The sequence below is a fragment of the Capra hircus genome, chromosome 6 (genome assembly GCF_001704415.2).
Source record: "Capra hircus breed San Clemente chromosome 6, ASM170441v1, whole genome shotgun sequence".
Taxonomy (NCBI): domain Eukaryota; kingdom Metazoa; phylum Chordata; class Mammalia; order Artiodactyla; family Bovidae; genus Capra; species Capra hircus.
In genome coordinates this window covers 19,323,997-19,349,443 of record NC_030813.1, presented here as the reverse complement: position 1 = coordinate 19,349,443, position 25,447 = coordinate 19,323,997, and the positions used below count along the sequence as shown (strand labels likewise).

Sequence of the window (25,447 nt, the reverse complement as noted above, 5' to 3'; positions counted from 1 at the left end):
TGACATAGATTTCCTCCTTGACCAAGTCTAGCCAGACTCTTCTAAGCCTTTTCTCAACTATGTCTCAATCTTGGCCTAAAAAGTTGGCCTGAACAAAACTCTCAACATAATACATAGCAATTCAAGGTTACATCCCTCAGATGACCCTAACACCCTATGAATGCCTTCTTGAGAAAATCAAGGCTGCCAGAAGAATTTACTATTTGTTCCAGGAAACACTTGAAGATAGGGTCCTTGTCTGAAGATAGGTACCTCTGTGAGAAGGTAGGAGCCTAACTTTGGTGTCTATTAGCAAATGCAGATGTATTTCACGTGGACCCAAGGCACTCCTTCCCATATTTTACAGTTTTTCACTTCACACTGGGGTATTATTGCAATAGTGTAACACTGATTAAAATCTGTGCTTACCACTTCAATTAGTGTCTAGCATTGCTTATCTTCGACAATATAGTAAAGTTATTGCTAACTCTAGAAATTATTTCCTGGAATATCCCCAATGCCTACTATATAGGAGCAATGTGAATGTGTTCTAGCACCAAAAGTTTATGTGCAGGAAAAACATAGTTGACATGTACACAGCCAAAAATAAGACTGAAAAATTCGAAACATTAAACATGTGAAACTGTAAGCAGAGAATTAGGTTCTCATTGATGCCTGATCAAAAGAGAAATACTTTCCTTCTAGAAATATACTTCAATAATGCTATATACACAATTATATGTGCATCATAACTTTTTTTTTTGACAGGAACGTCACAAAAATCTAGCATTCCTGTGTTCACAGGAAACAAACTTGCAGCAAACAAACAGAAGCCATACCTAGGATAAGTGATATGTTTTATGCATTACTAGTATCAGTATAGGAAATGGCAACCCACTCCCGTATTCTTGCCTGGGAAATCCCATGGACAGAGGAACCTGGTGGGCTACAGTCCATGGGGTCACAAAGAGCCGGACACGACTGAGTGATTTCACTTCACTGTCAATTTTAAAAAATAAATTTCAACCAACTAAGCCTGTGAAAAGACTGATTATTTATGTTTTCTACAGAAAATAATGTACAACTATTATTATATGAATCAATGAATATGAAGCAAAAGAGAAGGACAAACACAGAGATATGTCAGACATTTAAAGAATAAAAATATTATGCTATTTTTGTTTTGTAATTTGTTGTGATCTCCTCACTTATTCTAAATATTCTTTTAAAAGCCTAATTTTATATTGTCATTTTTAACCCCCCCTTACTCAGGTGACTTAATGGAATCAGGAAGTAATACTACATGGAATTAATATAATTCAAATTTCAAGTGTTAGTCATAGTTACAGGGTACCATTGAATCCCCTTTAAATAGTTAGGCAAAAATGCTCTGGGCCAGTACAAGAATGATAAACCAGTAATAAGATTAATTATACACATACATATACATACACGTTACATACACACACGCACATAAATATTTGTTGAATGAAGGACTGAGCACATTTTATAAGCACAATCTTGGTTATGCAGTCTGAGGGAGAAATGATGGTTCAATACGTTACTGGGCTCCTACTTCACTCAGACTTTCACGTTCCTGATACGTGTACACGTGCTTACTGGCACATTTTGCTAAGCATCTATCATCTCTGCTGCTTAGTGCCTACAATGAAGTGAGAAATAAAATAGGAAATGCAGTAAGCATTACTGACACACAGATACTTAAACTGTTTTCTATTCTTAACATAATTGTCTTGCTCATTTAGCAGTTGAGTAGATATATATTATGATGCAAAGCAGCTGGTGTTGCTAATAGAACACAGCTCACTTCAGAAAAAAAAGAACAATGCAGCAGCTTGGAAGATCCAGCACCAGATCAGCAGCAGCCATCGTTTTCTCCTTTTCTTTTATACTTAACAGTGAATCCAAAACAAAACTGGAAATCTGATTCTTTCTTGGCAATAGAACCTTGTATTCAAGCTCAGTAGGCAAGTTTTCATATGACTGATACATGTTTTTACTGAAGGACTGAATGGTTTACATTTTCCAAGGTAATCCAATGTAGCTTTTTTAAATAAAAGTATGAAAATTTTGGTTATTTCCTCTATGTTATATAATATTTACTAACTAGCCTATAATCATATGGCATATTATTCCTCTTCATTTTCTCTGATCTTGTTTATTGGTTTGTTTTCTGTTTGACTCAGCGCACTCACACTTAGACGGGATATGTAGTAAGGAGTTATTTTCCATTCTGTTGAGGATCATCATTTAAGATAAGGCAACAAGAACACACCAGATTACAGTGGACCCTTGAACAACATAGGTTTTGAATTGCATGGGTCCACTTACACATAGATATTTTTCAATAGTAAATATCACAGCACTACACCATCCACGGTTGGTTGAATCTGTAGATGCAGAACCGTTGATACTGAGGAAGAGTGGATGTGGAGGAACAGCAGATACAGAGGAACTGGTATACAGAGGATTGACGGTAAATTATATTTTGATTTTTGACCGTGGCAAGCAAAGGCACCCCTACCTCTGTGTTGTTCAAGGATTAACTGTACTTTCATTTTTGTATAGTGATATAAGGTTAGGTGCTTCCCAGGTGGCACCAGTGGTAAAGAACCCACCTTCCAGTGCAGGAGATGCAACAGACACTGGTTTGATCCCTAGCTTGGGAATATCCCCTGGGGAAGAAAATGGAAACCCACCCTAGTATTCTTGCCTGGAAAATCTCATGGACAAAGGAGCCTGGTGGGCTACAGTCTATGGGGTCTCAGAGATCAGGATACGACTGAAGCGACAGCACACACGCATGCAAAAGGCTGGGTAGAGGCCTGGAAAGAATGTGACCCAAAAGTATTATTACATTTTAAAGTAAAAATGTCATATAGAACAATATATGTTAAAAGTCATTTTAGGTATGAGAGATATATATACACTCATTTTGGTCCTTACATTATTTTCATTATCCATCAGCAGTATATATGGGGGAAATTTTAAACCTAACTTCTGACTTTTAAAGATTTTTGAGGCTGACTACTTTTAAGATACTTCAGAAGTGTAAAATGTTCTGTATATTTTAAAAATACTTTAAAAACCTAACACACACATACATACTCAACAGTAAAACAAAAATAAACAAATTCCATTATTGAGGTCCTGAAACAAAGTACGTTTAATACCTGATTGAGACTGTAAGAAAATTTTTGGACTACTCAAAAAATTTCAGAAAGCAGAATCCCTGTCAATCATAAAAAAGACTGCTTTACTATGGAGAAGAGTCTTCCTATGGAAAAGAGCCTTGAAACCTTGGGACCAACTTTAAGATGTATTAGGACTCTAATCTACTCTCACCTTTCAAGGTAAGTAGAAAAGTCTGATCAACCCTAACCTTATTTTTCATTATAGTTCTGAATACATAAGAAACCTTTAACTTTATAAACTATTTGCTGCTGCTGCTGCTGCTAAGTCGTTTAAGTTGTGTCCGACTCTGTGCGACCCCATAGATGGCAGCCCACCAGGCTCCCGTCCCTGGGATTCTCCAGGCAAGAATATTGGAGTGGGCTGCCATTTGCTTCTCCAGCGCATGAAAGTGAAGTCGCTCAGTTATTTCCAACTCTTCGCGACCCCATGGACTGTAGCCCACCAGGCTCCTCTGTCCATGGGATTTCCCAGGCAAGAGTACTGGAGTGGGTTGCCATTGCCTTCTCCATATAAACTATTTATGTACTGCAAAATTAGTGATGTGCTAAGAGCAAAAACTAGCTCAGTGTTAAAGGAATTTATCCAGCTTCTAAAAATAGCTTACAATTTGAATATTTATGATTTATTCTACTGGCTTTGTGTTTTTTCAGAGACATTTATTTTCAGCTTGGAAGTCATATTTTCTAACATCTGCTTTCATATTTTCCCCTTTTCCATACAATAATGCAGTATTCCCTTCCCAACAAGGAGATAACTTAGTAAGATTTTGAAAATACATTTTCATGATTTTCATTTCACTGACTCTCTGTGATCATGTCAATAAAAATATATTACTCTTTCATCTCTCCTTAACCAATTTAAATTCAGAAGAATTTAATCTTTCATCTAAATCTTCATGTTAACATGTAATTTCTATGGGTGGGGATAAAATCTCCATATTCAATTCCCAATACAATTGTCCTTTTGCAATTCCATAAAGATGTGCTTAGAAATAGACATGCATTAACATTACATAGCTACAAGCGGAAAATGTAAACAATTATGGATTCTCAGCTTCAGATAAAACAGTAGAAAATCTTAGAGGGCTGACAATACAAAACCTTCACTGAATAACTGGGTACTTTTATTGCTCTATTTTTTCATCTAATCAGCTCTCCACAAGCCAGATAAAAAGGAATTATGGATACCTACTGAAAATACTCGTGTTAAGAATCCTTTGCCTTTTGCTCATTATAGAGCTTCTTGAAAGGAATGTTCAGAGACTAGAATGCACCTCAAATATCAATACAGCATTCTATTTCAGGAATGATGTATTGAAGGAAAAGTACCTTTTCAAGGATACTTTTCATTCTTTTAAAAACAGTGAAAAGAAAGAAAATACCTCTATAGATATATTTGAAAAATATCCCTAATATGGCCTAAGATCCTGCTTGATCACTCTCTCTTCTAACCACTTTCCTTCTTGCACCAAGGATACCACTCCAGTTCCCTGAGTCTGGGGCTTTTGCAGCACTTTCTTTCCTCTGTCTAGAAGATGCTCCCGTCTCTCCACTTCTTACTTCCCAAAGTCAATTAATTTCAGATATTACCTTTAGTATCGCTCTCTTAGAGAAAGTTCTTTACCTCCCTCAGACTTGGTAATGTTCTGTAATAAATTCCTACTGCTTTCTGTAGCACTTATCATCATTATAACTATTTATTTAATAAAGGGGTCACAAGTATAGTTTTAAAAAATCTGGGCCACTGTTTACAACTGGGATATTATACATAAATACCATGAAAACCCTATTTAATTTATACTTATCCCTAAATGAAAGCAAGAAATTATTCACTGAACCCTATCCCCCGCCCCAAAAAAAGGAAACCTCAGATCAGTTCTTATTGATCTTTCCTACTTTACTACCCCAGGGATTGTCACCAGTACCTTAAATCTATGATTTCATAAACTAAGTTGAATTTCCTCCTCACTCTCTCATTATCATTGATTTTCAGTTTCATCTTGTGGAAAAATGGGAAAATAACAAGACAGCTTTAAGGATTCTGCATACTTTAGTACTTTGCTCTATTTCTTAGTTTTTAATAACTTTAATAACTTTTCTCTCAGTCTCAAAATATGTGCTTATTATTTGAAATAAATGGCTAGGATTTCTCAGCATACATCTTAGGCAACCTGGTACATAACTGTGTTGCTCAAAATACGTGTGATTTTTGTGACATATACTATGCTATGCTAAATAACGATAAAGACTGCATTACAAAATTGCTTTAAGTCAAAAGGGATACGTACCTTTGCTGAGCTACAATATTTTTGAGGAACCAGTGAAGTGCTACATGATAGACACTATCAGTATTTTTCATGTATGTGTTGAATCCTACTGTAAAGTATGTAGGTAATACTGAGATAACATCTTAAAGTTTTATTTAAAACGTTTTAATTAGATTTCTGTAATAAAACATACATCAGACAACTAAGATTTTTCAACCATTGATTTCTTCCTGCAAAAAGGATTTACTTTTCACACGTTCAAGTTCCTTCAATATACACAGTATTTCCTTCAAAATACTTTATACATACTTATTTTTTTCTTTCAGAGGTAAAGTAAATATTTTAATCTCTGAGGGTAAGTGAAGTGTTCTTCCATACAGATTTCCTAATTTCTTTTATAGATTCTCTAAGAAAAACTTCTTTCTTACTTTAAAAGATTCCTATGTTTGAAGATGTTCAGAGGTATAAAGTTATGCATTCTGAGAATTTATTTCAACCATAATCACATAAACATGCTGAATTAATTTTTAACTGTAAAAAGGATATACACCAACAAAGCAAAAAAGCAATTAAACATTTCAGCTATTACAAATCCACTCTAACATTACTATTTTGGTTTTAGTCAGATTATCATATTCATCTTGGGAACTGCTTACATGTATCCTTAAAAATATTATTTTGTCAGCCAGATGGACACAATAGCAGAATAATACGGCTAAAGGCTGATAGACCTCATCCTGTAGTTGGGTTTAACGGGTGGTAACTTTGGAAACTATACTCTTAACACCAGTGGCCAATATCCAGTACTGAATGGTGCTATGAAAAACCCAGTACTTCTTCCAAAATACCCTACTACTATTTTGAGATTGTATGAAAAATGCCGAATATACTGCTCTCATGGTTATTTCCTTTAGTACTTAAATGACACACATACCAATACATGTTAAGAACTTCCAGCAAAATTTTCTAGCACCACTTGTACCTCCTTGGAATGTGACATCACACTATATCATTTACTAAAGGGAACAGAATTTGGAAGCAGTTTTGGGCAAAAATAATAATGCCTTTCTGCTCTGTTCTCTCTTCAAGAATTAAAAGGTTAGTACAAAGTTATGGAAAGGAGGAAGAAAAGAGAGGGAATTTACAGAGACTGAATGTCACACATTCTTTGTATGTTTAAAGTATTAAATGCTACACATACTTTAAAAAATAGTTATGAGTATTTGGTATCAGGTTTTGTGTCAAGTAGATTATGCATATTATCTGTTGTGCTCATTTTAATGCTAACACAGATATTTTTAGCTCCAGTTTGCTAAAGCTTTCCTAATGTATAGGATTCTCTTTCCAAAGAGATTACCAACTTGTTCATGTTCACACAGCTAATATATGCCAGAGTTGGGGGATGAACTCTCTTCTGTTTCACTCTACCTATCACTCTTCTCAGCAAAAGAACCATACTGAAAGTTTCCAAGATCACACAGGTAGTGAGTGGAACAGTTAGGACTCAGACTCCTATGTCTTGACTCCAAAGACTGTGCTTTCTATCCACTAGACTATGTTGTCTCTGAGCAATGAAAAGAGATACTCTTCTTACTCATAATATGCATACATACATATACATTGAATGCTTACTTGGCTTCTCAGGTAATTCCTCAATTGCTTTTGCTAATAAGGAAATCTATATGATTGATATCAGTCTCAATAATTAAGAGAAAAAGCCAAAGGGGGTGATTGCTTCATTTATTCTACCAATAGGAAAGCAGTCATGATGGAAAGGAATAAGTGAGGAAAATCATAATAATGATGAGAACATTAATAATAATAATGACTTATATAGCTCTTGGTCTTTGCAAGGACTGCTCTAAGTTGTTCAGAGCACTTATTTACTTAGGACAACAATCCTGTGTGGTAGGTACAATTATCATTTACATAAAATCAGGGCTAAGGAAACAGATGCAAAGAGGCTGAGTCAGATCCCTAAGGTTACACAATTGAAAGTGGGAGAGCTAGGATCTAAAACCCACGTGATCTGGCTCTACATTCCATGCTCTTAGTCACTAGGCTTTTGGACCTCTCTTTGTAGAAAGAAGCAACTAGAATGGGACAATAAAAAAACAGGTAAGGCATTTTGTTTACAAGGTTACCAACTGGATGGTGATTCCATTACATAACTGTCAACAGATGTGTTGAACAGTGAATTTGCTAATCTGCTTCAGAAAAGAATTTAGCTAAATTTGTTCTGATTGCTTACTTATGTTTTTAAACACAGTTAAGTGGGGATTTCAGTAAAGCACAATATATTTAATGAGTTCAAATTAATGTTTAATTCTAACCTATCTTTATCTACAAAGTCTACCTCAAGAATTAAGGTAAAATATAGAGCTAGCCTATCCTTTTTTTTTTGCAGTCTTAAAAAAATGGCTTTTTTTTCCTTTCAAATATGTCCTAAGTTTATGTCACATAATACTTTGATTAGAAAAGGCATATTCAGTGTGTTTATATTAACCCAGATTCACTTTTTAGGCCTCCCCATGACCACTTCTGAGTTTCTTCAAGCATCAGGTATAGTTAGGGGGCTCAACATGATGAAAAGAGACATCTTTCAGATTTAAGTAGGAAAGACATCCCAAATAAGTGCACTGTGATTAAAAATAAAAAGAAACCTAGGTGTACTTAAGGGCAAAGTTTACATTTAACCCCTCTGTCCTTTTTTTTTTTTTTAAGTCACATTTTTTCTTATAAACATTTTCTTTCCCAACTGGAATCATATACAGTGGCCAAGTAAACGATGTGCCAGAATAATGGCACTGAGGATCCATGCAAATCACATCCATAGAAGGCATCCTATCCTACTTTCAAAACTAAGTAGTGTTTTCCTTTTCAATGAGTCAGTGCTAACCAACATATATGCTTACTTTCTGATTTCAGAAATAATGACTTTATTTTAATGTACATGCAGAGTTACCATTTATCTGCCTGTTCAATATGAAAATAGATTCCTTCACCAGTGTATAACTGGAACATTTATGCATGTAATTGGAAAGGCAAGAAATTTGCTTTACTTAAAAATGCATAATCATCATTTCTAACATGTATTTTTTAGACATGACCAGAAAAATTCCTTTCATCCTAATCAATCATCCTCTGTTTACTTTGGCAAGTTAGGAACAAGAGGAAAACATCTGCAGAGTTACAGACAGTATTTGTAGTTTGTGAAACTAGCTTTTTTTTTGGGTAACTGTTCAACATCAATAGGAAAACCAGAGATAACTTGATTTACATTAAGAATCTCCCAGGGGGAAAAAAAAAAAGAACTAAACTACTATTTGTTCATATAAGAAGTTATCAACTTTAATTAAAGTTTGATAAGTTAGGAAGCTGATGGTGATAGTTTTAGTTTGGGAGGAAAGCAGAAAGAGAAGTTTTAAACAAATCCCATGTTTCTTATTAGTTTCTCAACAAGGATGAAGATTTTCAACAACAGAAAAATGCTGAAATACCAGCTATAGATCAGCCACTAAAAATAAAAACTAGGGTAGGCAGTGGTTTATTATTCCTTTTGAGAGGACCTATTAAATATAAAATCTTAAGACATCTTTTATTCTTTGATTTTTTGACAAATTTATCTCTTAGATAATTTTAAGTGTGTTTATTTTCAGTAACCACTTTGGTTGCCTGCAAATATGAAGAATAGCAATAAACTCACAGATGGGTTGGATCCAAGGAAATGCAATTTGAAATAGAATTTTTCTACTTGAAAAATACTTTGGTTTCTGCAAAAATGTAGTTTAGTTTTTGTTTTTTCTCCACAGATTATTATATCCTATGCAACCATATTACTTCCATCTTTTCAGCTATAGCATAAAAGCTTAAACTATACTTGCATTCTAAATTTCTACACTAACCATTCAACTCCTAGACTTACAAGTTCCTCACTTATGAATACAATATATAACTTTACTTACTATCCAGCATAACATAGAATTCCCCTGGAGTATGATTTGCTCTCTCAAGAGGACAGTGTTTCCTTTCTTTAAACTATTAAATAGCAAGTTAACTATGGATAGCAAGGCAAATATGTCACAGGCTGCTCCCTTCTCCCCCTTCTCCTGCCCTTGTCTTTCACCTTTTGGCATCATCACTGACATGAAAATAAATGACAGAGCTATTATGACCCAGCTTTGTATCTACAATGCTGGGCTGGCTAAAGAGGTAGTATATAAGGGAGAGAGTTCAGAGAAAAAGGATATGGCTCAAGCAGAAGAGATTCTGAAGATCTGGATGATTATTTTTGAAAATTGTTTTAAGGATGTCTCATTATGCCATAATTAAATTTCACTTAGTGATTCCATTTTTATATATCTATACCTGGTAAGTCAGAGAAGAGAAGAATGCACTCATTAAAGCCATTAGCCAAAAGTCGGTCACGCAGCTGCTGAAGAATTGCTACTCCGATACAGAATGGGAAGGAGGAATTCCCAAGCAGTAAGGTATCCCAGAGGTGGAAAATTTTGTGCAGTGGAAATACATCTGTAAAGTGACAAATATAAATAAATCAATTAAAAAAATTTTAAACAAAATAAAAAATTAAATCAACAACAAGCTGCTTTACTAGTCATGATAATTCCCTATGGTCAAAACTATTAAAGAACAAATATTAGAAAACTACTTTTATAAAATGTTTACTTGGCTTTGTAGGTCTATTGCTTCCCAAGGCAGTACAATTGATAGGTTTAAAAAATTGATAATCTAATTGATCAAATAGATGACATTTCCTACCCTCCATTATCAATCTCGGTATAGGCCTTACATTCAATATCTTCCTAGAATTTTCTGGTTATATTATTTTAACAAGTTCATTTACTTAGAAGAACATCACTTTTGTTATAATTTCTGTATCATTATATTTCTATTATGCACTCTAAGAACTGCTTTTTGAAATTTCAATAAAAAATCTGATTAGCAGTTTCCTATTTTCTGAAACTTTCTTTTTTTCATTATCAGTACTTTCAACACTGTTCCAGACCAGTGCATGCAGATCTACTTCAAGTATTATATTTCATTTATCATATGTGCATATTTAATCTAGATATCTACTGCATTAATATGTGTAATAGATTAAAGTATTACATATTCACATAGACTTTCTATTTCTAGAAGAATCCTACTTTAGGAAATAACAAAAGTATTAGTTATTAGATAGTCTCTAAAAACTGAGTCTGATTTGGATGTAAAAGTTGCCTTTTAAAACTTTATGTAAATAGTATAATTAATATTAACTTATGTTTCAATAGAGGGCAGAGATTTTATCAATGTTATGAAATAAAGGTTTTCATTCTATAGAATATTCTTTTGATATCACCAGTCAGAACAATTGAAACAATTTGCTACCCAACTATATTACCTTAGAATTACATAAGGATGCTTATGTAATTAAATCTGATAATACCCTGGGGAAGAATGGACCTGTTCTTTTCCTAATACAATATTGAAAGAAAATGGAAAATGATACTTACGAGTAAACATGGTGAGAAACCAAGGGATGGCATAGAGCTATGAGTGGAAAAAGAAAGGGATGCAGGGGATGGATAAAGAGGAAATAAAAGAGATAATTAGAATGACTTCCAATAAACTGTATCGTAAAAAAAATGTTCTATGTTTTAATCTATTCTACTGATTAAAAATATTCTTTAGCACCATATACAAAAATAAACTCAAAATAAATTGAAGATCTAAATGTAAGACTAAGTGGGGAGGGAGGTGGGAGAAGGGTTCCAAATGGGGGGGACACATATATATCTATGGCTGATTCAGGCTGATGTGTGGCAAAACCCATCACAATACTGTAAAGCATTTATCCTCCAATTTAAATAAATAAATTAATTAAAAAATAATAATAAATGTAAGACTAGATATTGTAAAAATCCTGAGGAAAACACAGGCAGAACACTCTTTGACGTAGATCGCAGCAATATTTTTTTCTATCCACCTCCTAGAGTAATGAAAATAGAAAGAAAAATAAACAAACATGACCTAATTAAACGGAAAGCTTCTGCACAGCAAAGGAAACCATCAACAAAATTAAAAGACAAATGATGGAATAAGAGAAAATATTTGCAGATGATGTGACTGTCAAGGAATTAATTTCCAAAATATACAAGCAGCTCACACAGCTTAGTATTAAAAAGTAAAAAATGGGCAGAAGATCTAACAGACATTTTTCTAAAGAAGACCTACAAATGGCCAAATAGCAGATGAAAAGATGCTCACCATCACTAATTATTAGAGAAATAAAAACCAAAACTACAATGAGGTATCACCTCACACTGGTCAGAATAGTCATCAAAAAGTCTACAAATAATAAATGCTGGGGAAGTGTGGAAATAAAGAAATTTCCTACACTATTGGTGAGAATGTAAATTGGTATAGCCACTATGGAGAACAGTATGAAGGTTCCTTGGGCTTCCCAGGCAGCTCAGTGGTAAAAAATCCTCCTGCCAATGTAGGAGACGTGCATTTGATCCCTAGGTTGGGAAGATCCCCCTGGAGAAGGAAATGGCAACCCATTCAAATATTCTTGCCTGGTAAATCCCATGGACAGAGGAGTCTGATAGGCTAGAGTCCATGGGGTCATAAAAGAGTTGGATATGACTTAGAGGCTAAACAACAACAACAGTGAAGGTTACTTAAAAAACTAAAAACACAGTGATCTCACTCTTGGGAATATATCCTGAGAAAACTCTAATTCAAAAAGATGCATGCCCTGCCAATGCTCACTGCAGCACTATTTATAATAGCCAAGACATGGAAGCAACCCAAGTGTCCACTGACAGATGAATGGATAAAGATGATGTGATGTATACTACAACAGAATATTACTCAGCCATAAAACAGAATGAAACAACGCCATGTGCAGCAACATGGATGGGCCTAGAGATGATCATACTAAGTGAAGTAAGTCAGACAAATACCATATGATATCACTTACATGTGGAATCTAAACAAAGGATACAATGCACTTGTTTATAAAAAAGATACAGACTCACAGACATAGAAAACAAACACGGTTACCAAAGGGGAAAGGAGGGAGGGTAAATTAGGAGTTTGGGATTAACATAGACATACTACTATATATAAAATACATAACCAATATAGACCTACTGTACAGCACAGAGAACTCTATATGATCTTGAATAATAACCTATAATGGAAAAGAATCTAAAATATTTATATGTATACTTCCCACATATATATACATATTCAAGAAACTAACACAATAAACATTGTAAATCAATTGTATTTCAATAAAAATGAAAAATGTAACAGAAAATATAATTATAATTATTATCACAAATACTTGATTACATAATGACATCTATTACAAATGTTCTAACTGTTGTAACTGTTGCTTCCTGACCTGCATATAGGTTTCTCAGGAGGCAGATTAGGTGGCCTGGTATTCCTATCTCTTTAAGAATTTTCCACAGTTTATTGTGATCCACACAGTAAAAGGCTTTGGCACAGTCAATAAAGCAGAAATAGATGTTTTTCTGGAACGCTCTTGCTTTTTCCATGATCCAGCGGATGCTGGCAATTTGATCTCTGGTTCCTCTGCCTTTTCTAAAACCAGCTTCAACATCTGGAAGTTCATGGTTCACATATTGCTGAAGCCTGGCTTGGAGAATTTTGATTACTTTAGTAGTGTGTGAGATGAGTGCAATTGTGCGGTAGTTTGAGCATTCTTTGGCATTGCCTTTCTTTGGGATTGGAATGAAAACTGACCTTTTCCAGCTCTGTGGCCACTGCTGAGTTTTCCAATTTGCTGGCATATTGAGTGCAGCACTTTCACAGCATCATCTTCCAGGCTTTGATATAACTCAACTGGAATTCCATCACCTCCACTAGCTTTGTTCGTAGTGATGCTTCCTAAGGCCCACTTGACTTCACATTCCAGGAAGTCTGGCTCTAGTTGAGTGATCACACCATTGTGATTATCTGGGTCATGAAGATCTTTTTTGTACAGTTCTTCTGTGTATTCTTGCCACCTCTTCTTAATATCTTCTGCTTCTGTTAGGTCCATACCATTTCTGTCCTTTATCAAGCCCATCTTTGCATGAAATGTTCCCTTGGTATCTCTAATTTTCTTGAAGAGATCTCTGGTCTTTCCCATTCTGTTCTTTTCCTCTATTTCTTTGCATTGATTGCTGAAGAAGGTTTTCTTATCTCTCCTTGATATTCTTTGGAACTCTGCATTCAGATGCTTATATCTTTCCTTTTCTCCTTTGCTTTTCACCTCTCTTCTTTTCAGAGCTATTTGTAAGGCCTCCCCAGACAGCCATTTTGCTTTTTTGCATTTCTTTTCCATGGGGAAAGCTAGTGGAGGTGATGGAATTCCAGCTGAGTTATTTCAAGTCTTAAAAGATGAAGCTGTGAAAGTGCTGCACTCAATATACCAGCAAGTTTGGAAAACTCAGCAGTGGCCACAGGACTAGAAAATGTCAGTTTTCCTTCCAACCCAAGAAAGGCAACGCCAAAGAATATTCAAACTACTGCACAATTGCACTCATCTTACACGCTAGCAAAGTAACGCTCGAAATTCTCCAAGCTAGGCTTCAACAGTACATGAACCAAGAACTTCCAGATGTTCAAGCTGGAAAGGCAGAGGAACCAGAGATCAAAATGCAAACATCCACTTCATCACAGAAAAAGCAAGATAATTTCAGAAATACATCTATTTCTGCTTCATTGACTAGGCTAAAGACTTTGACTGTGGAACAAACTGTGGAAAATTCTTAAAGAGATGGGAATACCAGACCACCTCACCTCCCTCCTAAGAAATTTGTATGCAGGTCAAGAAGCAACAGGTAGAACATGGAACAACAGACTGGTTCCAAATTGGGAAAGGAATACATCAAGGTTCTATATTGTCACCCTGCTTATTTAACTTCTATGCAGAACACACCATGTGAAATGGTGGGCTGGATGAATCACGAGCTGGAATCAAGACTGTCAGGAGAAATATCAATAACCTCAGATATGCAGATGACACCACCTTTATGGCAGAAAGCGAAGATGAACTAGAGTCTCTTGAAGGTGAAAGAGGAGCGTGAAAAAGTTGGCTTAAAATTCAACTTTCAAAAAATGAAGATCATGGCAGCTGGTCCCATCACTTCATGGCAAATAGATGGGGAAACAATGGAAACAGTGGCAGACTTTATTTTCTTGAGCTCCAAAATCACTGCAGATGGTGACTGCATCCATGAAATTAAAAGATGCTTGCTCCTTGGAAGAAAAGCTGTGACAAACTTAGACAGCACATTAAAAAGCAGAGACATTACTTTGCCGACAAAGGTCTGTCTAGTCAAAGCTATGGTTTTTCCAGTAATCATGTATGGATGTGAGAGTGGTGTTGGAGAAGACTCTTGAGAGTCCCTTGGATAGCAAGTAGATCCAACCAGTCAATCATAAAGAAAATCAATCCTGAATATTCACTGGAAGGACTGATGCTGAAGCTCCAATACTTTGGCCATCTGATGAGAAGAACTGGTCATTGGAAAAGACACTGATGCTGGGAAAGATTGAAGGCAAGGGATGATAGAGGATGAGTTGGTTGGATGGCATCACTGACTCAATGGACATGAGTTTGAGCAAGCTCTGGGAGATGGTAAAGGACAGGGAAGCCTGGCATGCTGCAGCACATGGGGTTGCAAAGAGTCAAACATAACTGAGCAACTGAACAACAAATGGATTGCAGAAAACAGTAAAACTGTAACAAAATCTAAATTCTTCAGCCTAATTTCAGTTTAAACATACAGTGAGTAGATATAAATTCCATCACTATTAGTTAACTCTTCTTTTTTTAAAGGACAGAACATAAATTATATTATCCTCTATTCTGATCATTCGTAATGATTTGTCATTACAAATCTTATCTGAGTTACTTAATTTCACTTCCCCCACATACTGAAGGGGGCATGCATATGAGGAAAAACAGAGTGGGGAGGAACCACTTGAAAACCTAGCGGAAAAACATGCCAAGCTCACAAAAAGCCAGGTATAGTTCATCTTACTATCAGCCAGAATTTTAAAAAACCCTATAATAAACAAGGCATAAGGAAGAGTATTCACAAGGATATTGCCTTAGTAATGGGGCAAAATTATGCTCTCAAATTATGCTGCCTGGTCTCACTTAACAAACCTTAAAAGCAAGCCTTGAAAATATCAGACTGTTTCAGTGTTATCTAGCTGCATCTCAAAATGAAGCTCATGAATATTTTGTTATTGTTGTTTTGTTGGTAAGTCGTATCTGACTCTTTTGCAATCCATGGACTGTAGCCTGCCAGGCTCCTCTGTCCATGGGATTTCCCAGGCAAGAATGGGTTGGTATTTCTCTAGGGGATCTTCCCAACCCAGCAACTGAACCCATGTCTCCTGCATTGGCAGGCTTGTTCATTACCACTGAGCCACTTGGGAATCCCCAACAATATTTACAAGGACATAAAATATCCAATATGCAACAAAGTAATTCACAATGACTGAAATCTATTAAAAAACATCAGTAAAGCAAGAGGAAAAGAACAATCATAATGAGGAGAAAAATCATTCAATCAAAATAGACAAAGAACTAGAATAAATGTTTGTATTACCAGGCAAAGATGTCAAAATGTTTTTTATATCTGTATTACATATGTTCAAAAAGCTGAGAAATGACTGAATAAGTTATGCAGAGAAAGAGCAGATTAAAAAAAGAAGAACCAAAAAATCCTTCTAGTGATGGAAAATACAATATTTGAGTGAAAAAATACAATGAATAGGATTAAGAGCAGATCAGATATTACAGAAGAAAAGGTTAGTAAATGTGATAATGCAGCAACTCATTAAGACATTTATTCAAAAATTAACCTGTGAGGCTTTACTTTACTTAAATATTCAATTTCTTCTTCTCCTGACCACTTAACTCCATGTCTCTGCTTAAGCTGTTTTTTTCTTTAGTACTTACCCCTACCTAACATATCACATAGTATATTGATCTTTATTTTTTATTTCCCACTAAATGTAAGTTGAATGAGGGTAGAGATTATGCCTTCTTTTTCCATCAATGCACCCAGGGCCTAGGAAAATGCCTGGTACACTCAAATATTTGTTGAAGAAAGAATGAAATATATAGTAAAGATAACTAAAAGAGACAGATTAAAAGATTAGTCACGAGACTAAATAATTTCTTAAGAAATTTTTAATAAATATGTAATAATGAGAAAATCAGTTAATCTTCCTGGGGGGGGTGTGTGTATATGTGTGTGTGCACATATATATATTTAGCCTTCATATTAAATGGTGAATACTGAAAAAATATTAAACTTAAAATGTTTAACTAATATTAATACCTAAACTTTGACAACCATTATGAAAACAGTAATTAGAAGTAAAATGAAGCACGTTCTAATGGATACTGAAAAGTAATAATCCAAGCAGAATACGTTTCTTTAATATAATATATAACAACTCTTAGTGCTCACTAACACCAGTCACCTCTTATCAACTGAAGTCAAGTAAATAAATAGGTGATATACTCTGTGAGATTGAATGCCTGTTATTTTTTCCTTCTATATGTCTCCCTATTAAAATTTTAACTGATATTTTCATCTTAAATAATTTCTTAGCATATTGGTATATGTTCATAATACAGTGTAATACACAAAAAGACACCATACAGAATAGTACAGTGGTTTAGGCTTTAATTTTAAAAATAACAAATAATGAAATATTTTCTTACAAGTAAAAAAATATATATATATATAATTAGTCTTAATTAAGTTGGAGATATTACCAGCTCTTTCCTGATTTAAAGTTGGAAGCAAACCCAATAAAAAGAAATTTACATCCTTTAATTATTTTCTCCAGATCATAAAATTGTATATTATTGATTTGGTTTAGTGCTAGCCTGCTAGAAAGAGTCAGCTGAGTAAATACTGCCCCCTAGCAATATCAAGAAAGAATAGCAATATGTAACATTTCTTGAGATCTTTCTATATGGTCTGGTAATGTCAGAAACATCAATAGGAAAAACAAAGGCAGGGGCTCATTAATTTGATTTTCAAGAGCATAAATTATGGCTCAAAAACTTACAAATGTATAAAATATAAAATATTAAAAAAGGAAACATTTCTTAAAACTCTAGATGAATCTTTTGTCAAATGGATTTATTTACATACATACTGTATTCTCTCACCTCTCTCTATATACATATATAGTAATAATAAAAATTATTAATACAAAAGAGAATACCTTCCAATTGACTTTTATCTTTTTATGAGCATATTTTCTCTTTACCTCAAGTCAGAAGCACTTTTATATCTAAGTTAATGTCAGCCACCTCTGTAAAATGTAAGTTGAGTATCTTGCAATGATTCTGTGTAATAGGGAAATGTACATCTAGCTATTCAAATAAAGGATTACTGAAAAACAACAGATTTTCAAAGCATCAGAGTAGACCATATATTTTCCTGAAACTATGAACTTTGTGATCTGGTAGCTACAAATCTCTTTAAACCTTCAGGATTGTTGTGAAGATTAGTTAAAGGCTTTAAAACACCTGGCAGAAGATGTCAGTATATCAGATGTCAGTATAGGAAGTACAATTATTCTTCTTCATAACAGCCCAGAAGCTTCTACAATAGGAAAGTATTTCAACAAAATACTTTTGTTGAAGTATTTTGACGCAAAATTCTGAGTCAAACTCATGAAATCATCTAACAAAAGCTACATATGTTCTGGAACCGGGAGACAGGAGCAGAAGGTAAAGAGAAAAGAATCCTGGGCACTGGGAACTGTACACTTGTTTCACAGGTTGAGGTAGACTCAGTTAAAGCAAGGCACGGACAACGAATGCTAAAGTAGTTACAGTTCTGCTAGCTCTCAAAATCTATATTCCTCAATCCCATGTCAGCTACTCTGAGGTCACAAAATTTTAAATATCCTTACATAAAATCTTTCCTCTCAACTTTCCAAATTCTAGAAGATACTTTATTTTGTCTGTATCTGACTGCTATTGCCTTCTTAACCATGTACAGAATATCTGTTGAAACAAAGAAAAATTCTTAAAAATCAAGAATATGTTTCATAAGAGTTTAGTGTTCCAAAGTGCTTTTCATTTTCAAAAGACTATTAGCATTCTCAAAAATGAACAAATATGATGGGTTATGCTAAATCAGGATAAATTAGGTGGAATGGGAAAGGGTTGAACATAAATTTAAAAAACACATAATAGAGGTAAGTGAAGTTGCTCAGTTACGTCCAACTCTTTGCAACTCCATGGAATTCTCCCGGCTAGAATACTGGAGTGTGTAGCCTTTCCCTTCTCCAGGGGATCTTCCCAATCCAGGGATCAAACCCAGGTCTCCTACATTGCTGGCAGATTCTTTGCCAACTGAGCTATCAGGGAAGGCCAAGACAGGTAAAAGCAGTAATAAATAGTTCTCCTTATTTAACAGTACTCTTGGTCTTCTATCTTCTTAGCATCTTGGGGAAAAATTCTTATGTACAAAATCTGCCTTCATGTCCAAACCAGCAACAATGGGACAACAGTCAGGAGGTGAGAATTATAAATCTATATGAAAACAGTGATATACAAAGCAATTCTCTAGAATATTTTAAACATAAAACACATTATTTTGTGATATTTTCGTGAGCCAGTAACCCTGAGGCAAAAGATAATTTGTTTCTATTTTTTATCTTAAGAAACAGCCAATAAATATTGCATTCTTTTTTAAAAATAATTCTTATCAGAGCATAGTTGCTTTACAATGCTGTGTTAGTTTCGCATGTACAGCAAAGTGAATCAGTTATACATATATCCACTCTTTTTTTGATTTCCTTCTCATTTAGGTCACCACAGATCACTGAGTAGAGTTCCCTATGCTATAAAGTAGGCTCTCATTAGTTACCTATCTTACACATAGTAGTAAATACTCCATTCTTATAGATAAAACAAAGCAGTATGGAACACAGTACCTGGCACATTAATGACTGTAGAGAATCAACACCATCAAGATTCTTGCTAGTGTTTGAAGTCAAGCTTATTGAACTTGAATTTCCAAGATATATGCTCCCTCTCTTCTTACAATCATAAATTTTATCTACATCTAATTTTTTAAAGTGAAGTTGCTCAGTCCTTCTGACTTTTGTGACCCCACTGACTGTAGCCTACCAGGACCCTCCGGCCATGGAATTCTCTAGGCAAGAGTACTGGAGTGGGTTGCCATTCCCTTCCTCAAGGGATCTTTCCGACCCAGGGATCGAACCCAGGTCTCTTGCATTGCAGGTAGATTCTTTACCATCTGAGCCATGAGGGAAGCCCTGATTTTTTGATCTACATCTAAATTACCTGGCATTCTCTGACAGATTATTGATGGTAGATCCACCAATGATGATGCAAGCCCTCACCCCCTTTTAAAAAATTACCCTGGTAATTTTTGGTAATTTTGGTTTCAGACTTGAAGCTTATTGGAAAATTTAACTGTTCTTTCTTTATTTAACATGTGCTCACGTTACATCAGGGCTTCCCTGGTACCTCAGTGGTAAAGAATCCGCTTGCCAATGCAAGAGATGTGGGTTTGATCCCTGGGTTGGGAAGATCCCTGGGAGAAGGAAATGACAACCCACTCAAGTATTCTTGCCTGGGACATCCCATGGACAGAGGAGTCCGATAGGCTATAGTCCATGGGGTCATAAAAGAGTTGGATAGGACTCAGCAACTAAACAACAACATTTTACAACATCACCATTTTTATAAAGCAGTTTCATAGAAGGGTGGTACAGTACTAAATAGCTCAGTTGGTAAAGAATCTGCCTGCAATGCAGGAGACCCCGGTTTGATCCCAGGGTCAGGAAGATCCACTGCAGAAGGGATGGATAGGCTACCCACTCCAGTATTCTTGGGCTTCCTTTGTGGCTCAGTTGGTAAAGAATCCTCCTGTAACGTGGGAGACCTGGGTTCGATCCCTGGGTTCGGAAGATCCCCTGGAGAAGGGAAAGGCTACCCACTCCAGTATTCTGGCCTGCAGAATTCTATGGACCATATAGTCCACGGGGTCACAAAGAGTCGGACACGACTGACTGACTTTCACTTCACTTCACAGTACTAAAATACATCATTATTATTACCATCTTTCATTTTTTGTACTATGTCATCCAAAGTGTTACATCATCTTTTAAGAAGATACAATAAATATATAGAGGCATCATTGCAGTCTGTTCTGATTTTTCTTCCAGTTTTATTGAGATAATTGACATACAGTGCTGTAAAAATTTAAAGTGTAGATTAGCTGTTCTTCAGCCAAGTTAAGAGTCCTGTCAATGTTTTGTTCTAATTGTATCTGACTGTGCAAGTACAAGAAGAACCAGAAATAAGCTAGAGCCTGTAAGATGTGTATTTGAAATCTAGAATCAATATTTATAGGATAGATATGCTCCAGGTTCATGCATGACAGACAAGGAGTAAGTGAAAAGGACACCATACGTTTCACATACATACACTTTCAATATATGGAATAAAATTTGGGGTTTGCTATGTTTAAATGCTTTCTAAAATTTTTAATATTTTGTTTTTACTATATCTTTATGCTACTTCTATAAATTATTCAAAAAAATAACTTAAACATACAAAAATAATTTAAAAGATCCATTGGACCCAGATGTTAAATGGTTAACTTGTTTTCCCTTGTATACCAAAGGTTATATTAGTTATATTTTTTGCAAGTAATGATTTCCATAATACTAAAAAATAAATAACTGCATAAATATACCTTTCTCTATTAATTATTACTTGACTTATAATACTGAGCCAAAAAACTATAAAATAGAAATCAATAACAAAATCACTTGGGCAATTTAACAGTTCTGAAATCCACATTTATTATTTTTGGAAAAGATTACCTATACATCCAAAGTAGGTTTCAATTATCTCACTGAGTATTTAAAACAAAAAAAAAACTTTCTAAAAATTTCAAATAATTAATTTTAAGTAAAAGACTACAAAACATGCTATGTAGCACTTTCTGGGAGATAGAAAAGTACCTTAAAAATTCAGCTAATAAAAAATGTTAAAATCTAAGATGGAGAAGCAATCTTATCAACTCAAAAAGAAAGTCTTTGCTGTTGTCAGTATCATTATTTACTCCAGCAAAGTGTTTGCTAACTGAAACAGTGAAATACTATATCCATTATAGTTTATAATAGAATGCTTTTCTAAACATAGCTCCTATTAATATCACCAAAGAAACAGTGCAACATGATCAAACTCTAATAAATAAAACAAGAAAACGAATAATGGCTAACTCCTTAAAATTTACTGTGTACTTAGAACTGTGTTGAACCATTTATACATATTATCTCATTTAATCTTCACAATAATCTTAAGACATAAGATTTATTATAATCAACATTAAAGAGGACTATGGATAAAAGAAACTAACTTAACTGTTTAGTTACTAAGTTGAAGAGTCAGGATTAGAACTCTGTCCCATTTCACACCTGTGTCTGCGTGCTTATTCTCAAAATGTGTTCATAGACTCCTGGGGATCTTTAAGAGCCAGGGCCCCAAAGTTCAAAACTATGTCTATAACAATACTAAGATGTTTTTGCTCCTTTTTCTTTTTTTATTATGTTCACACTTGTGCTAATGGTACAAAAACCACTGGTGGATAAAACTGCTGGCACAATATCACAAATCAAAGTAGGGGCACTAAAGTATAAAAGTCATAATCTTGTGAAGGTTAAAAATTAAAAATGATTAATTTTGTGAAATATTTTTAAAAATGTTCCATGAGACAAAATGGTAAGTAGGTATAAAGCACTTGTACTGTGTACTGAAGTAAAACATTGTCTTGAAAGAACCTCCCTGATGGTCTAGTGGTAAACCTACTTCTAATGCAGGGGTTTCAGGTTCAATCCCTGGTTGGGGAACTTAAGATCCCACATGCCACGTGGCTCAGCCAGAAAGAAAAAAAAAAGGTTGCCTGGAGGAAAAAGCACTTGGGCAATGGTTTGAGCTATGAGCCATTGTAGGTGACTTTTTCAAGAAATGCCAAGTTTAATGTTATATTGGAAAAATAAAATAAAAACAATGATTTTTTTCATGCTTGGATATTTGGTGGACATTTCTCAAAAATGAAGTGAGCCTGTCACTTCAATAAAAAATTCTAGCTGTCAGGTGAAGATTAGAATTTTGGAAAATTGTATCTGCCAGTGTGAGCTTGGCAGCTTCTCAATGCTTAATGAATTTCTGGATGAGATCAGTGGTGATATTAATGAATGTGATTTTTTTGATATATATAACTAAATATTTCATAGTTGAAAGATCTGAATAATTCAATGCACTGATATTTTTTAAATGACCAATTACAACATCAGAAAATCACATATGGGTAAAAGAGCCATTCAAAGTGTTAAGACAGACTGATAGATTGGAATATAAAAGAATATGAAAAGTTCAGTGACATAGTTTTAGACTGTGTATTGCAATTAAGCATTAAGAAACTACCTTTTGCAATTATGTCTGTGTAGGGCCAACAGATTTTCTTTATGTACTTCAACCAGAACAATGAACTGCAACAGGACTGAATTTAGAAGCAGATATGAGACTCTAACTTTCCTCTATTAAGTAGAAGTTGCAAAAATATAAAACAATATTACTCTTCCATTATTTTGTTTTGGAAAACAATTACTTTTCTGAAAAATTTTATTCTGTTAACATATAACGGTTCTGCTATTTTCATTAAAAAATTAATACATAATTTTTAAAATGTCTCAGTAAATACTGACAGATATAACTCTACCTATAAACTCTTTGAGATACTTGCTAATTTTTAAAAATGTGAAAGGGTCCTGAGACCGACCAAAAAGTTTGAGAACTACTGCATCATATTATACACTTTTTTAAAAAAATTGAGTTTATATGATTTACAATATTGTATTTGTTTCAGGTGTACAGAGTACTGTTTCAGGTTTGTTTTGTTTTCTGTAGAGTGTATTCTACTATATGCTATTATAAGATATTAGGTGTAATCCCCAGTGCTATGCAGTAAATTCTGTTGCTTATCTCTTTTATGTATAGTTATCAGCCTTCATTAATCTCATACACTTTAAAATCTGTTCCTCCCTTGCTCCTCCTCTCCCCTTTGGTAAACATACATTTGTTTTTGTCTGTGAGTCTGTTTCTGTTTTGTACATAGATTCATTTATATTATTTTTAGATTCCATATATAAGTGGTATCATACAGCATTTGTCTTTGACTTATTTTACTAAGCATATACTTCCTTTTACTTGTCTCTCAGTCAGTATAAGGATACATTAGATGGAAAGCAGAGTAAGAACTTAAGAAAAAGGGAAACCTGGTGGATACTTAACTTCTATGTATATGTTCTTAGCAAGAAGATACCAAACATTACTTTGTCATTGCCTATGGGATTAGTAAGTCTTGGGCTCTGTGATATGAGTGCTTTCTGAAAGGTAATTTAACCTCTACTATAAGAGATCTCAATAAGCCCTTTGTATTCAAGGGTTTTAAAGAATCCAAGGGCAGTAGAACGGGTTAGGAGTCAAGTCAGGGAAGCTGTAATTTCCTAGTAGTCAAGTACGGATGTGAGACTGGAGCATGAAGAAGGCCAAGTGCCGTAAAATTGATGCTTTTGAACTGTAGTGCTGGGGAAGACTCTTGAAAGTCTTTGGGTTGCAAGGAGATCAAACCAGTCAATACTATAGGAAATCAACCCTGAATATTCATTAGAAGGACTGATGCTGAAGCTGAAGCTCCCAACACTTAGGCCACCTGATGTGAAGAGCTGACTCAGTGGAAAAGACCTTGATGCTGGGAAAGACTGAAGGCAGCAGAAGAAGGGGGCTGCAGTGGATGAAAGGTTAGATAGCATCACTGACTCAATGGACATGAATTTGAGTAAGTCTGGGAGATAGTGAAGGACAGGAAAGCCTGGCATGCTGCAGTCCATGGGGCTGTGAAGAGTCACGATTTAGCTACTGAACAACAACAACAACAAGGAAAACACAACAGCCAAAGGATATATCATAGCACTCTAGAATGGTCTAGGACAGGTTGGTGGGGACTCCCATTACGGGATATTCTAAATAAGGTGCAATTTTCTAATTTACCTTGTAACGACTGATGCTGCTATTGCTAAGTTGCTTCAGTCGTGTCCGACTCTGTGTGACCCCATAGACGGCAGCCCACCAGGCTCCCCAGTCCCTGGGATTTTCCAGGCAAGAATACTGGAGTGGGTCACCATTTCCTTCTCCGAAGTATGCCTGCGTGCTAAATTGCTTCAGTCGTGTCGGACTCTGTGTGACCCCATGGACAGCAGCCCACCAGGCTCCTTTGTCCATGGGACTCTCCAGGCAAAAATACTGGATTGGGTTGCCATTTCCTTCTCCACTTGTAACCACACTAGATAAAAATCTAAAAATAAAAAAAAAATTCTAAAAAAATTCATTGTCACCAATCTCTGTAGATTAAAATAAAAAATTTCTTTATGCAACAAAAACAACATAAAGGCTAGGAACAAATGATGGAACAAATGAACAAACCAAGCAAATACCCAGGGATCAAACCTAGGTCTCCCGCATTGTAGGCAGACCCTTTACCGTCTGAGCCACCAGGGAAGTCCAAATTATATAAATACTTCTGAGAAATATTTTCATAATTTTAGTTACTACAAACTCAGCTAAATAGAAGTTTGGAGAATGACAGCGATAAACTTTTAGGAAAGGAGAAAATCAGCAGTGGTATAAGCACCCATTAAGATTATAGTTAAATGACAATGGTTTTGCCAGCATACTTATCACTGAATTTGTTGACGTTATCTTTAGCAGAGACAGTAGGTTCAAGAGGCACGTATAGTACTGGAATACGGCCTTTGTCACGTTTCTTACTGTTCACCTGATAACTTTTCATAATTTAGGTTGAATGCTATTCA

General features: G+C 35.0%; 1 protein-coding gene across 3 annotated transcripts in view; it reads right to left on the bottom strand.

Annotated features, from left to right (window-relative positions):
- The window catches only part of TBCK (TBC1 domain containing kinase), a 205,372-nt gene that overhangs the window by 83,240 nt on the left and 96,685 nt on the right, over window positions 1-25,447 (bottom strand). For all 3 annotated transcript variants that reach the window (XM_005681337.3, XM_005681336.3, XM_018049238.1), the window contains 2 exons: window positions 10,978-11,014; window positions 9,830-9,991 (listed from right to left, as the gene is read on the bottom strand). In XM_005681337.3, coding sequence (XP_005681394.1) covers window positions 9,830-9,991; window positions 10,978-11,014 — 199 coding nt within the window. The remainder of the gene's footprint in view (window positions 1-9,829; window positions 9,992-10,977; window positions 11,015-25,447) is intronic.